The sequence below is a fragment of the Microcaecilia unicolor genome, chromosome 1, assembly GCF_901765095.1.
Source record: "Microcaecilia unicolor chromosome 1, aMicUni1.1, whole genome shotgun sequence".
NCBI classification, from domain to species: domain Eukaryota; kingdom Metazoa; phylum Chordata; class Amphibia; order Gymnophiona; family Siphonopidae; genus Microcaecilia; species Microcaecilia unicolor.
Genome location: NC_044031.1, coordinates 628,572,763 through 628,586,061, shown reverse-complemented (window position 1 = coordinate 628,586,061; position 13,299 = coordinate 628,572,763). Strand labels below are relative to the sequence as shown.

The window sequence follows — 13,299 nt, the reverse complement described above, 5'->3', positions numbered from 1 at the left end:
GTCATCAATGACAACCTCTAAACATAATCTTGTATTTATAATAGATCAAATTACTCACTAGTAACTGTTTAACATTTTAAAATATATTTCTTTATTAATAGATCAGTACAATTTTCCTAAAATAAAATCCATTCCCTTAACCCATAGTTATTAACCAATCCATACACCAATACATTTAAAACCAAACAATTCTCCACAATACTCTTTCAATACACATTCAAATAGCATATATCTGGCAATCTTTTACATCAATGTGTGATCATAGCTCTTTAGTCATGTGTTAATCCACTGCTTTGAGCAGTGGATTAACACATGACTAAAGAGCTATGATCACACATTGATGTAAAAGATTGCCAGATATATGCTATTTGAATGTGTATTGAAAGAGTATTGTGGAGAATTGTTTGGTTTTAAATGTATTGGTGTATGGATTGGTTAATAACTATGGGTTAAGGGAATGGATTTTATTTTAGGAAAATTGTATTGATCTATTAATAAAGAAATATATTTTAAAATGTTAAACAGTTACTAGTGAGTAATTTGTAATACAATGTGTAACTAATTATAGAGTTGAGACCTAGATTATAATTATAATAGATCAAAAAAATCTGTTAAACTTAACTTGTCAGGATGCCCAGTGCTTTTTGCTAGCCACCGCCAACTATGGCCAGAGTTTCGGAAATTCCTCAGGGTCCATGGCTGAGGAAGTTCCGAAACTCTGGCCATAGTCAGCATGACCCAGGTGGAGTTATGACACCACTTCCTGTGAAGTCACCAAAAGGGTCAGGGCTTGGGGTGTGGTTTGTTTTGATATGGGGGTATAGAGTCCCCTAGGTTCTGCCCGGTACTGGAGTTCAGCTGTCCAGTAGCAGAGAGAACCTCAAAAGAAGGCTGATTGGACCTCAAATCTGACTACATCTCTACAAAGAATATTAATTACCATTCCTTAACCAACCCAAGAGATTACTAACAAATATTAGTGAAGACAAGGAGAGACACTATAATTCTAAAGATTATAAATTTATTCACTCACCCAAAGACACCAAAGGATATACAAATAGTATGTACAATCGGTTACAGGAAGGTAATTCTCCAGCTGCAAACAGGTGCTATCTGGATCTTAGGTGATATAACTTACCACTCAAGGGTATTCAGGGAAAAGCAATTGGGTAATTTGCCAGTTCTATTGGAGTGTATTGGTTTTCTCTGGAGAGAGAAAGCAACCATGGCCCCTCTCTAACTTAAACCAGGAAATACACTGATTTTTTATAGGTGCACTCAGGATATGGATAATATGACAGTAGATACACCTGATTGGATCTATACTAATGTCATGGTTACCACTGATTGGCTATACTAATGAGTAGCTCTATCGTGAGAACATGTTCTCTTCCCTAGCTTTCTTAACTTAAGCAAGACCCTGCACCTGGCTATACTGACCACAACTTCTCCTTTTCCCACCATGTTGCTGACCACAATGTCACTCTGTCCTTTAGACCCCCCACCCTTATGTTTTCCTGTTGTTCTCTGCAGTGTTCCAACACAGAGTTCAAGTCAGAGTCACATAGGCCTGTAAGCTTTTCCCTTATTTTAGAGCCTGAACCAAAGTCTAGGCAGGGAACCAAGGCTCATAGCTGTAGCATTTTTATACAGGTTATATAAAAAAGGGGGTGCGATGTGGGGCGAGGTTATGAAAATACAGTGGTGTTTGGGGTGGGGTTATGAAAAAGGGACAGGTTATGGCATCATATCCAGCAATATCATCAAAGGAGGTGGGGTGGGTGGTGCTTGGTTAGAGAGTGGGCATGACCTGGGCAGATTCTCGAATCTGATTGGTTAACGTGACAAAGTGGGCATGGCCACCTGCCAAAATATGCATATTAGCTTTGATAAAAGTTGGTGAGGTATACTACTATGATGTAATATCAGCTACTGGAACTAACGCACCCTACAGCTGATGTACTGGCTTTTTATTTTAGGGAAAAGGTAATTGCTATCTGTATGCAATTACATCTGAGCAGTGGTAGAGTTTGTGAGATAATTTATATGATGATCCTGGAGATTGCATTTGGAATTATTTTGTATCTATGACGACTACAGATGTTAGATTGCTGCTGAGGTATGCTAAATCTAACTGCAGCTTAAATCCATGCCCAGCTTACCTTATGAGCTGTACAAATAATGCTTTATCTTCTCTCTGTACGTGGTTAGACAGTTGTCTGACTAATGGCCATTTTCCGGTCCATTGGGGGGAAATTGTTTGGATTCCAAGCCCTAAAAATCCTAGTGGAAATTTACAGTAACTAGCAACTATTGTCCTGTTGCTTCCATTCCATTGTTTGCTAAAACTATGGAAGGCTATGTCACCAGAATAGTTGGATAAATATCTGGATAATTATGATATTTTTCATTCATCACAGTCTGGATTTTGGAAGAGCTATAGTTCCGGTCCTACTTTCCAACTACTGGAGTTGCTGTCGAAGCCCATTCCAGCCTTGATCCTGATCTGTCTTTGCCATTTGGGGGACTGAGACTTTAGAAGTCTACCCAGCATTGGTCTTACTTCCCAATCTCTGAATATGCCGTCAAAGGTCACTCCAACTATGAGGTCATTTACATTTTGCTTTAATTGGATCCCATCTTTTTTCTACATAGAGATCCTACGTGTTTATCCCATGCATTAGTGAATTCCATCACTGTTTTTGTCTTCACAACCTCCCCCTCATGTAAAAGATTTTGGGGAGAGAAGCAGCTCTCCTGGGGAATGGGCTTATAGTATGGCAGGACCCAAGAGAAGGGTGTTATGGGATAAAATGAACATAGGACAGTGCAGTTATCTTGTAGAACTTGAGCTGTTCCATCTGCATGTTTGGAAGAGCAGGTAGTGTTATGAGCAGTCACGAAACGCCTAGCCACCCGCATGGGGCTACCCCTGCGGCCACTTAGAGGTTCTATCCCCAACACAGCTTATGTCCGCCTGCACCTGCCACTTGTGCTCTACACTTGCACCCTCCTCCAACTGACTGGGTCTCAACTGCTTCTGGGTGAATCGCCTGCTCTCAAATTATCCCCAGTGATTTCTAGGTTACGGGAGGTGTAAGCATTTATAGGATGAATAACTCTGCTGGGCAAAGCTACCCAATGAGTAATTCCCAGGTTCCGTTTACAGGAGTCTGGCTAAACCAACTTCCTAGCTCTGTCCAGGGGTTATATATTATAAAGGAACCTGGCTGTTCTGGGCCTACACCAGAACTTTTCTTCTGTTAGAGAGAACTGGAATAAAAGTAAAGTCACTGCTGTGAAATATATTAATTTATTATATAGGTAAGAAAATAGAATAATACACCCTACACTACAGCTCAGCTGTACAATTGTAGCTCCCTTATGCTGATAAGCAACTGTAGAATGTATTGTCTAACTAAAACACTGATGTCACTGGTTACTAGGTTATTACACAATCCTGATTAGTAATACTGACTAGGTCATGAAGTAATACAGTTAGCAGCACATCTTCCTGATCACAAAGTTCTGACTAACCCGCCTTTGCTGAGGTAAGAACCCACTAGCTAATCCCCGACTATAGGAAATAAATCTCTGTAATCCTCACCGAGCCGACTCTAGGTGGTCTCTCAGATGAAGTGGACACAGGTTTTCCCCTTTAGACTCCAGCTGTTTTCCACAGCGAGTCCCCGTCTTAGGAAACAACACAGGCTCTCTGCAGCATGCAGGATTACAGTCTCTCTGGCCGGTAGAGCTGAACCAACAGGTACTTTCTGCAGATGGTCAGTTCACAAGGTTGTGGACCACTTCAGGTCTTGCTGGTCTTCTTTTCAGCTACCCTTCTTCCAGTAGAACCAGACAAATTCTCCCTTTCTTCTTTTCTTTCTTCTTCTGTCTGTACTCGTCTCTGTACTTCTCTTTCTGGTTTTCGCTCTCTGGCCCCTGATTCCCAGGTGACCAGACAGCAACCAATCAGGATCTTGTCCAGCTCCTTCCCTGCGCAAAAAAAAACCTTTTTTTGATCTTCCAGTTGTTACATTGTGGTATGCATTCCTGTCTCTCATCAGACTCGCTGGCACCATGGCCTTACCCCCTGTAGCTCATCAGGGAGGTGCAAGGGTCAGGTAGCCCACTGCATATCCTTGAGTTTTTTCCAGACCTGCCAGTTATTTACCACAAGCAGAACTCTGGTACAAACAAAGTTGAATCTGCTTGGTCACTGAAGTGCAGGGTCTTAGTTCACAGACTCCATCTTGACATTGTTGTATAAACAGGCTGAGATCAGCAGAGTGAGGCTCACAGGGAAATAGCTCTACAGAGGCCACATTCCCAGTGGTCCCTCAGTTCCCAGAAAACACTCAGACCCAACACCCAAAACACCAGGATTCTTAGTCAGACCAGACAAGCAGAGGCCATAAACTAAAGATGTTTATTGTCATGAAAAATTAGAACAATGAACAGAAAAGGTTCAATCAGCAAAATAACAGGTTACTAAAATATGGATCAATTATTAAACTAACCTAGTACCTGGGGAGATCAGGACATATAGCTGTTCACTGGTTATCAAATATAACTGTTCGCAGGGTCTCAGCAAAGAGATTTCTCTCTCTTTTCTCCCTTGCTAAGACTGGAGAAACATCCCAGTACATCCAAGCTGAATTTTGTGCTCCTGGGCCAATCAGAACCCAGAACAACAAGTTTTAAAAGTATCTGGCCACATCATTGCTGGTTACCTCTTTTTTGTGTTAACTAAAAAAGGAACAATCAGTTCTCTGTAACAGCTTTAAACATAAACATGCACCACCTGCTGGCCAAACTAGAGAAATACACGTCAAGAAATAATACAGCTTTACAGGTTTAAAAACCCACTGTTTTGTCACATGAGCATTCTGCTGTCACTCCTGGGGAGGGATACTCTGTGTGCAGCATGCAAAATGACAGCTAATTAACTAAATTAATCTTTCAGGCAATACTGAGAAAACTCTGTTGCAGAAGGACTGGGAAGAGAAACTGCTTCTGGTAAGAACTTAGGTTGCTTGAATGAGCTAGGGAGGGGCATGGTTTAGAAGGTAGATGGATATGGAGAAGGGGTCTTGAGAGGGCTTAGGTTACAAAGGAGTAAGGAGGTTTATGAGAATAGAGCAAGGGTGTGAGAGATGGAAGTGGATGGCGAAGAGGGGGCTTGATGGAAAGAGGAAGAAGGATGATAGGAGGGATGTCTGGAGAGACAGTATGAGAAGGGAGCGTTCAGTTAGACAGGAAGGACAGATAGGAAAAGGATCACAGATCAGGGATAGCATTGTCTTGTAATGCTTCTTCTTAATTTGTTATGCAAGCTGCATTGAACCTGAGCTTTCTTGGGAAAATGCAGGATAGAAATGTCATAAATAAACAAACAGTGAATAGTGAGTGTTTCAGGCAGGTTTTTGAGTCTTACTCTTGCTGTCTCTAATCTACTCTTTATCTCCAGACTTAGTTGTGATGTAATTCTCTTCTTTCCTTGATAAATGAGAGGGTTTGGATTTGTGCTAGTCCAGATTCTGAACTGGTGATGTTATGGACAGGGTGCTCCTCCATGGCCTTTCATGTACTTTTTTATTTAATTTTTTCATTTTCATTTCTTATGTACCACCTGTAAGCCCAAAAGCTGTTGAAGTGGTGTACTTTCAGGTAAATTAGGTATTTTGATCTTGTGTCGGTACATGGAGCTTGGAACTGGAGGACAAGATCATGGCCTATGAGTTTTATCTTGGAGCTTGGGGGAGGGGGGGAAAGGGGCCAGCATTCCAGAGCACTGGAACAGAGTGTTGACTTTATCTCAGTAAGTACAACAACAAAGCTTGGACTACTATGTGGGGATTGGAACTGTGTAATAAACCAGAAGATAATGTGTCTGAGCCACTGAAGGCAAAAAACATCCATCCAGTTTTACTGGTTAACTGGTGATCTTGCAGGGTTCCGTGTTTAGAAAGGTAGGAGTTGGAAGAGACTGATGGAGATTTCATATACTCTGATAAGCAGAATGGTGGAGTATGAAGGAGGGAAGATTTAAAAAAAAACCCAACCAACTGCCCTAGATATAGATAAAGAGTCATCATGTGCTGAGAATACGGACTGGGGAAAAACAGAGTGGGGGAGGAGGTGAGGATGCACCTTGTTCACCATTCTTTCCCCTGAAGAATGTGTTCTACACAATGAGTAACCTAAAACTTTGGATCTTGCAGTTTCTGGAGCAGACACTTGTGAAGATTAAGGAAGGGAACTGGATTTGCCACCTGGCCCAGGAAATGAGCAAACATTTGAATGACTATAATAAATGGCCGTCCCAGAAGGTGTGTTAATATTTCCATAGTCACTGGAATGTATGTGCTAACAGTGAGGACTTGTGTGCGAGAGAGAATGACAAATGAAAATCTTTTTTTTTTATAGCAAAGCCTCTAAATAGCTTTGTTAAAACTGTGAGAAGGTACTTTTCATATTGTGTTTCCAAGCTATGGAAATCATTTCCCAGAAAGATAAGATTATGTAGAGAATATCCTAAGTTTCAGAAACTCTCTTAAATGTGACTTTTTATTAATATCTTTGTTTCTTAATAGAGACTATTTTCTGCTCTGTTTCTTGAGTTATATCAGTTCTTCTATTTTGATTTTTTGGATATTGTTTCCCTGACTTACTCCTGGTAGTTGGCATACAGTGGTGGAAATAAGTATTTGATCCCTTGCTGATTTTGTAAGTTTGCCCACTGACAAAGACATGAGCAGCCCATAATTGAAGGGTAGGTTATTGGTAACAGTGAGAGATAGCACATCACAAATTAAATCCGGAAAATCACATTGTGGAAAGTATATGAATTTATTTGCATTCTGCAGAGGGAAATAAGTATTTAATCCCTCTGGCAAACAAGACCTAATACTTGGTGGCAAAACCCTTGTTGGCAAGCACAGCGGTCAGACGTGTTCTGTAGTTGATGATGAGGTTTGCACACATGTCAGGAGGAATTTTGGTCCACTCCTCTTTGCAGATCATCTCTAAATCATTAAGAGTTCTGGGCTGTCGCTTGGCAACTCGCAGCTTCAGCTCCCTCCATAAGTTTTCAATGGGATTAAGGTCTGGTGACTGGCTAGGCCACTCCATGACCCTAATGTGCTTCTTCCTGAGCCACTCCTTTGTTGCCTTGGCTGTATGTTTTGGGTCATTGTCGTGCTGGAAGACCCAGCCACGACCCATTTTTAAGGCCCTGGCGGAGGGAAGGAGGTTGTCACTCAGAATTGTACGGTACATGGCCCCATCCATTCTCCCATTGGTGCGGTGAAGTAGTCCTGTGCCCTTAGCAGAGAAACACCCCCAAAACATAACATTTCCACCTCCATGCTTGACAGTGGGGACGGTGTTCTTTGGGTCATAGGCAGCATTTCTCTTCCTCCAAACACGGCGAGTTGAGTTCATGCCAAAGAGCTCAATTTTTGTCTCATCTGACCACAGCACCTTCTCCCAATCACTCTCGGCATCATCCAGGTGTTCACTGGCAAACTTCAGACGGGCCGTCACATGTGCCTTCCGGAGCAGGGGGACCTTGCGGGCACTGCAGGATTGCAATCCGTTATGTCGTAATGTGTTACCAATGGTTTTCGTGGTGACAGTGGTCCCAGCTGCCTTGAGATCATTGACAAGTTCCCCCCTTGTAGTTGTAGGCTGATTTCTAACCTTCCTCATGATCAAGGATACCCCACGAGGTGAGATTTTGCGTGGAGCCCCAGATCTTTGTCGATTGACAGTCATTTTGTACTTCTTCCATTTTCTTACTATGGCACCAACAGTTGTCTCCTTCTCGCCCAGCGTCTTACTGATGGTTTTGTAGCCCATTCCAGCCTTGTGCAGGTGTATGATCTTGTCCCTGACATCCTTAGACAGCTCCTTGCTCTTGGCCATTTTGTAGAGGTTAGAGTCTGACTGATTCACTGAGTCTGTGGACAGGTGTCTTTCATACAGGTGACCATTGCCGACAGCTGTCTGTCATGCAGGTAACGAGTTGATTTGGAGCATCTACCTGGTCTGTAGGGGCCAGATCTCTTACTGGTTGGTGGGGGATCAAATACTTATTTCCCTCTGCAGAATGCAAATAAATTCATATACTTTCCACAATGTGATTTTCCGGATTTAATTTGTGATGTGCTATCTCTCACTGTTACCAATAACCTACCCTTCAATTATGGGCTGCTCATGTCTTTGTCAGTGGGCAAACTTACAAAATCAGCAAGGGATCAAATACTTATTTCCACCACTGTATATTTTATTTCTATTATTTGTTTTTGTTTGTTTCTCATGTTTGTGTTTTACAGTTGTAAAATATTTGTATTTTCTAGGGGGAATTTGCAGAATGACATATGATTACTGACAGCCAGTAAATATATAAATTTGCTATCTACCTATATTCAGCCTTTATACAGGTACTGCTGGAAAGAAAATCTGTCTGAACTGTCCTGGCACTATCTGTATAGAGCTGGAGGAAAGTTAGGCTGAAGCAAGGGCATGAATGATAAACTATCTAAAGACATTCAATCACTGTGGGGGCAAATCTATACATGGGCATCTCCATCTCAGCACCCAAGTATCTGGAAGCCCAAGTTCCATTATAGAATGTTAGTTTAATCTAGTATTGGCGTGCCTAACATTCTCCGAGGACAAGCAGGCTGCTTGTTCTCACATGTGGGTCGACGTCGGCCCAGGAAACGGAGCAAATTTTTGAAGCAAAAATAAAAAGTTTTGCCCAGAGTCTTGTGGCACGTGAATCACGCGCACCGCGCATGTGCAGACGACTTCCTGCCCATTGCGCGAGCGTGCCTCTTAGTTCTTTTTTGTCCGTGATGAGGTGACAGGATTTTTCTGCTCTCCTTGTTTTGGGCCCAGGAACAGAGTCCAACGACTATTTTCTTCATATTTCTTTTATAATTTTGTCATTTTCTTAAAAATAACCCAAACATTTTTACTCCCGTAGTCTCTTTTAGTTTTTTTGTCTATTTTTAAGTTTCCTTTCTTTTCGATGTGGCCGGCCTTTAGGCTGCGCGGTTGGGTTTTCTCCCTTTTTGTGCCTTTGACTTTTTTGCCACGATCGCATTGTTTAATTTCGCCGAAGCCGTTTTTCCTTCCATGTCATCGAAGACACCCAGCAGCTTCAAACGGTGCAACCGGACCATCTCAGGTACCGTTACCCACGCTTCGTGTATCCAGTGCCTAGGGCCCGACCATAGCCCAGCCGCTTGTAGTCTGTGTCTTTGTATGAAGAAACGGACCCAAGTGTTTCGCAAAGCCCAACGGGAAAAGCTTGTTGGGGCTCGGTCCAGTCCTTTGACGTCGGTACCAAGGTTGGCGGCGTCGACATTGAGAGGAGCATTGACGTCGGGAGGAGAGGTAATGGCTGCTGAGAGACCAACTTGAGCTGGGAGCAGCGAGGTGTCGATTGGGTCCCCACCTGCCTTGAGGCCTCCTGTTAGGCCCCCCGGGACTGACCTTCGTCGGACCCGGCCCCGAGGAGACATGAGGATTCCACGTCCTCATCGGTACCGAGGAGTCTTTATGACAGGCATCGAGCGAAAGCAAAGAAGCACCATTATCGTTCTCCTTCGATGCATGGTGCCGGGAGCTCTGGGGCGTCGAGAGTTGGCACCCAAGAAGCGTCGGCGCCGAGAGGCTCGCTCCCCCTCGATAGAGGAGGTGCCGATGCGTAGGTCTCCTAGCAAACCGGTACCTGCTCCCGAGCCTCCACAGATTCTGACACCGCCTATTCCACCGACCCCGCAGCCTTCACCGATGGCGGCTCTCGATGAGCGCATCTGGGCCTTGTTTACAGAACTTCTGGAGGGACTGCTATATCAGTCAGCTTCGGTGTCAGGGATGCTTGCACCTTCTGTACCATTTGCTGCAGCAGTTTCTGGACCTTCTCCTGCGGTGAGGTCCCTGACTGCGATGCCGCCTGCGGCATCGGCTGCCACCCAGGTCGATTCCCCTTCGGCGTCGGTGGAGGAAGCTTCGCTGCAGTCCAAGCAGGCGTCGGCCTCTCGACATTGCCATTGAGGACATTGTTCCTCGGCGTTGAGGCAGGTCCATTGTCGGAGTACCTTAAGAGAGGTCTTATCTGATACTCAGCAGGGAGCGTTCGTGGGAGTCAGAGGAAGATCCCAGGTACTTTTCTTCTGATGAGTCCTATGGGATTTCCTCTGAACCTTCCCCTCCACCAGAGAGGAGACTATGTCCACCGGAGAGTCTTTCCTCTTCTTCTTTTGTCCGGGAAATGGCTATGGCTATTCCCTTCCCTATGGAGGTTGAGGATGAGCCCAGGACTGAGATGCTCAAAGTCCTAAACTATTCTTCTCCACCTAAAGAGGCTGTGACAGTTCCTCTGCATAAGGTACTGAAGGAAGTCCTTATGTGGAACTGGTCGGCCCCTCTGTCTGGCTCTGTGGTCCCCAAGAAAACTGAATTCCAGTATCGGATCCATGGTGAACCTGGATTGATGAGGTCTCAGTTACCCCACAATTCTATGGTGGTGGATTCTGCCCTCAAGAGAGCTAGGAGTACTAGAGACTGTGCTTTGGCGCCCCCAAGCAGAGAAGCTAGGACTCTTGATTCTTTTGGGAGGAAGACGTATCAGGCCGCTATGCTCGCTGCCAAGATCCAATCATACCAGCTCTTCATGAGCGTTTACTTGCAGGACTCGATAAGGCAGCTGTCTAGCTTGGTTGATGCACTCCCTCCGGAGCAAGCCGAGCCTTTTCACCAGGTGGTCAGGCAGCAGGCGTGTCGAAAATTCCTGGCCATGGGTACGTTCGACACTTTTGATGTAGCATCTAGGATCGCTGCTCAAGGTATAGTGATGCGTAGACTCTCATGGCTGCGTGTCTCTGACCTGGATCATTCGGTCCAGCAGCGAATGGCGGATGTTCTTTGCCGGGGGGACAACCTTTTTGGTGAAAAAGTAGAGGATCTTGTTGATCAGATCAAGAAGCATAATGATACTATGGATTCTCTCTCCCACCGGGCGTCTTCTGCTACTACCTCCTCATCTAGGAGGTATTTTTGGGGGAAGAGGAGTGCTCCCTATTCCTATCCTAGGCATAGGTACACTCCTGCTTCTCGACAGCCTTCCCAGACTGAGCCCTAGCGAGCTCGTTTTCGTCAACAGCATGCGTCTAAGGCCCATGCTGCTCCCCAGCAAAAGCAGGGAATGGGCTTTTGACTGGCTCCAGTTAAACATAGCCTCTGTAAAAGTGTCCATACCGGACGACTTGCCGGTTGGGGAGGAGGTTGATATTTTTTCACCAAAGGTGGCCTCTCATAACCTCTGACCGGTGGGTCCTTCAAATAGTCTGGGCAGGATACACCCTCAATCTGGAATCCAAACCTCCAAATTGCCCACCGGGAGCTCATTCTTACAGTTCCCAGAACAAGCAGGTACTTGCAGAGGAACTCTCCGCCCTTCTGAAGGCCCAAGTGGTCGAACCCGTTCCACCAGGAGAAGAAGGGCTTGGATTCTATTCCAGGTACTTCCTTGTGCAGAAAAAGACAGAGGGGATGCGTCCCATCCTAGACCTGAGGGCTCTGAACAAATTTCTTTGAGAAAAGTTCAGGATGGTTTCCCTGGGCACCCTTTATCCCCATGATTCAAAAAAATGATTGGCTATGCTCTCTGGACTTAAAGGATGCTTACACACACATTTCGATACTCCTAGCTCACAGGCAGTATCTTTGATTTTGGCTGGGAACTCAGCACTTTCAGTACTGTGTACTTCCCTTTGGTCTGGCGTCTGCACCCAGAGTGTTCACAAAGTGCTTAGCGGTAGTCGCAGCATCGCTACGCAGACTGGGAGTGCATGTGTTCCCTTATCTCGATGATTGGCAGGTGAAGAGCACCTCGAAGGCAGGCGCTCTATGGTCCATGCGAATGACTATTCAGGTGCTAGAACTACTGGGGTTCGTGATCAATTATTCCAAGTCCCATCTCACCCCAGTTCAAAAGTTGGAATTCATTGGAGCTCTGTTGAACACAAAGACAGCTCGAGCTTATCCTCCCGAGGCAAGGGCAGACAACCTCCTATCCCTGGTGTCCATAGTTCGAACAACTCAACAGGTCACAACTCGGCAGATGTTGAGACTTCTGGGGAACATGGCCTCCACAGTTCATGTGACTCCCATGACACACCTACACATGAGATCAGCTCAATGGACCCTAGCTTCTCAGTGGTATCAGGCTGCGGGGAGTTTAGAGGATGTAATCCTGTCCACCGACTTCCGGAATTCTCTGCAGTGGTGGACGATTCGATCCATTTTGACCTTGGGACGTCCATTCCAAATTTCTCAGCCACAAAAAATGCTGACAATTGATACATCCCTCCTGGGGTGGGGAGATCATGTAGATGGGCTTCACACTCAAGGAGCCTGTTCCTTTCAGGAATGAGGTCTTCAGATCAATCTCCTGGAATTGCGAGCGATCTGGAACGCTCTAAAGGCTTTCAGAGACCGGCTGTCCAACCAAATCATATTGATTCAGACAGACAATCAGGTTGCCATGTATTACACCAAGAAGCAGGGGGGCACCGGATCTCGCCCTGTGCATCCCAATCTCCAATCTCTGGCTTTTACGGCCTGGATGTTGAGAGCTTAGAATTCGCCTCCTTGGGTCTTTTAGAGGGTGTCTCCTGAGTCTTGCTTGCTTCCAGGAAAGATTCCATGAAGAGGTGTTACTCTTTCAAATGAAGGCGGTTTGCCGTCTGGTGTGACAGCAAGGCCCTAGATCCTCTTTCTTGTCCTACACAGACCCTGCTTGAATACCTTCTACACTTGTCGGAATCTGGTCTCAAGACCAACTCCGTAAGGGTTCATCTTAGTGCGATTAGTGTTTATCATCGCCGTGTAGAGGGTAAGCCTATCTCTGGACAGCCTTTAGTTGTTCGCTTCATGAGAGGTTTGCTTTTGTCAAAGCCCCCGGTCACACCTCCACCAGTGTCATGGGATCTCAATGTCATTCTCACCCAGCTGATGAAAGCTCCTTTTGAGCCACTGAATTCCTGCCATCTGAAGTACTTGACCTGGAAAGTCGTTTTCTTGGTGGCTGTTACTTCAGCTCGTAGGGTCAGTGAGCTTCAGGCCGTGGTAGTGCTTTCACCTTGTATCAAGTTTTATCACAACAGAGTAGTCCTCCGCACGCACCTTAAGTTCCTGCCGAAGGTGGTATCGGAGTTCCATCTGAACCAGTCAATTGTCTTGCCAACATTCTTTCCCTGTCCTGGTGAAAGCAGTTTGCAT

General features: G+C 45.0%; 1 protein-coding gene across 3 annotated transcripts in view; it reads left to right on the top strand.

The window, feature by feature from the left end:
* Positions 1-13,299, top strand: part of MROH1 (maestro heat like repeat family member 1) — a 491,156-nt gene that overhangs the window by 220,148 nt on the left and 257,709 nt on the right. For all 3 annotated transcript variants that reach the window (XM_030220764.1, XM_030220756.1, XM_030220773.1), the window contains exons 18-19: positions 4,967-5,019; positions 6,225-6,332. In XM_030220764.1, coding sequence (XP_030076624.1) covers positions 4,967-5,019; positions 6,225-6,332 — 161 coding nt within the window. The remainder of the gene's footprint in view (positions 1-4,966; positions 5,020-6,224; positions 6,333-13,299) is intronic.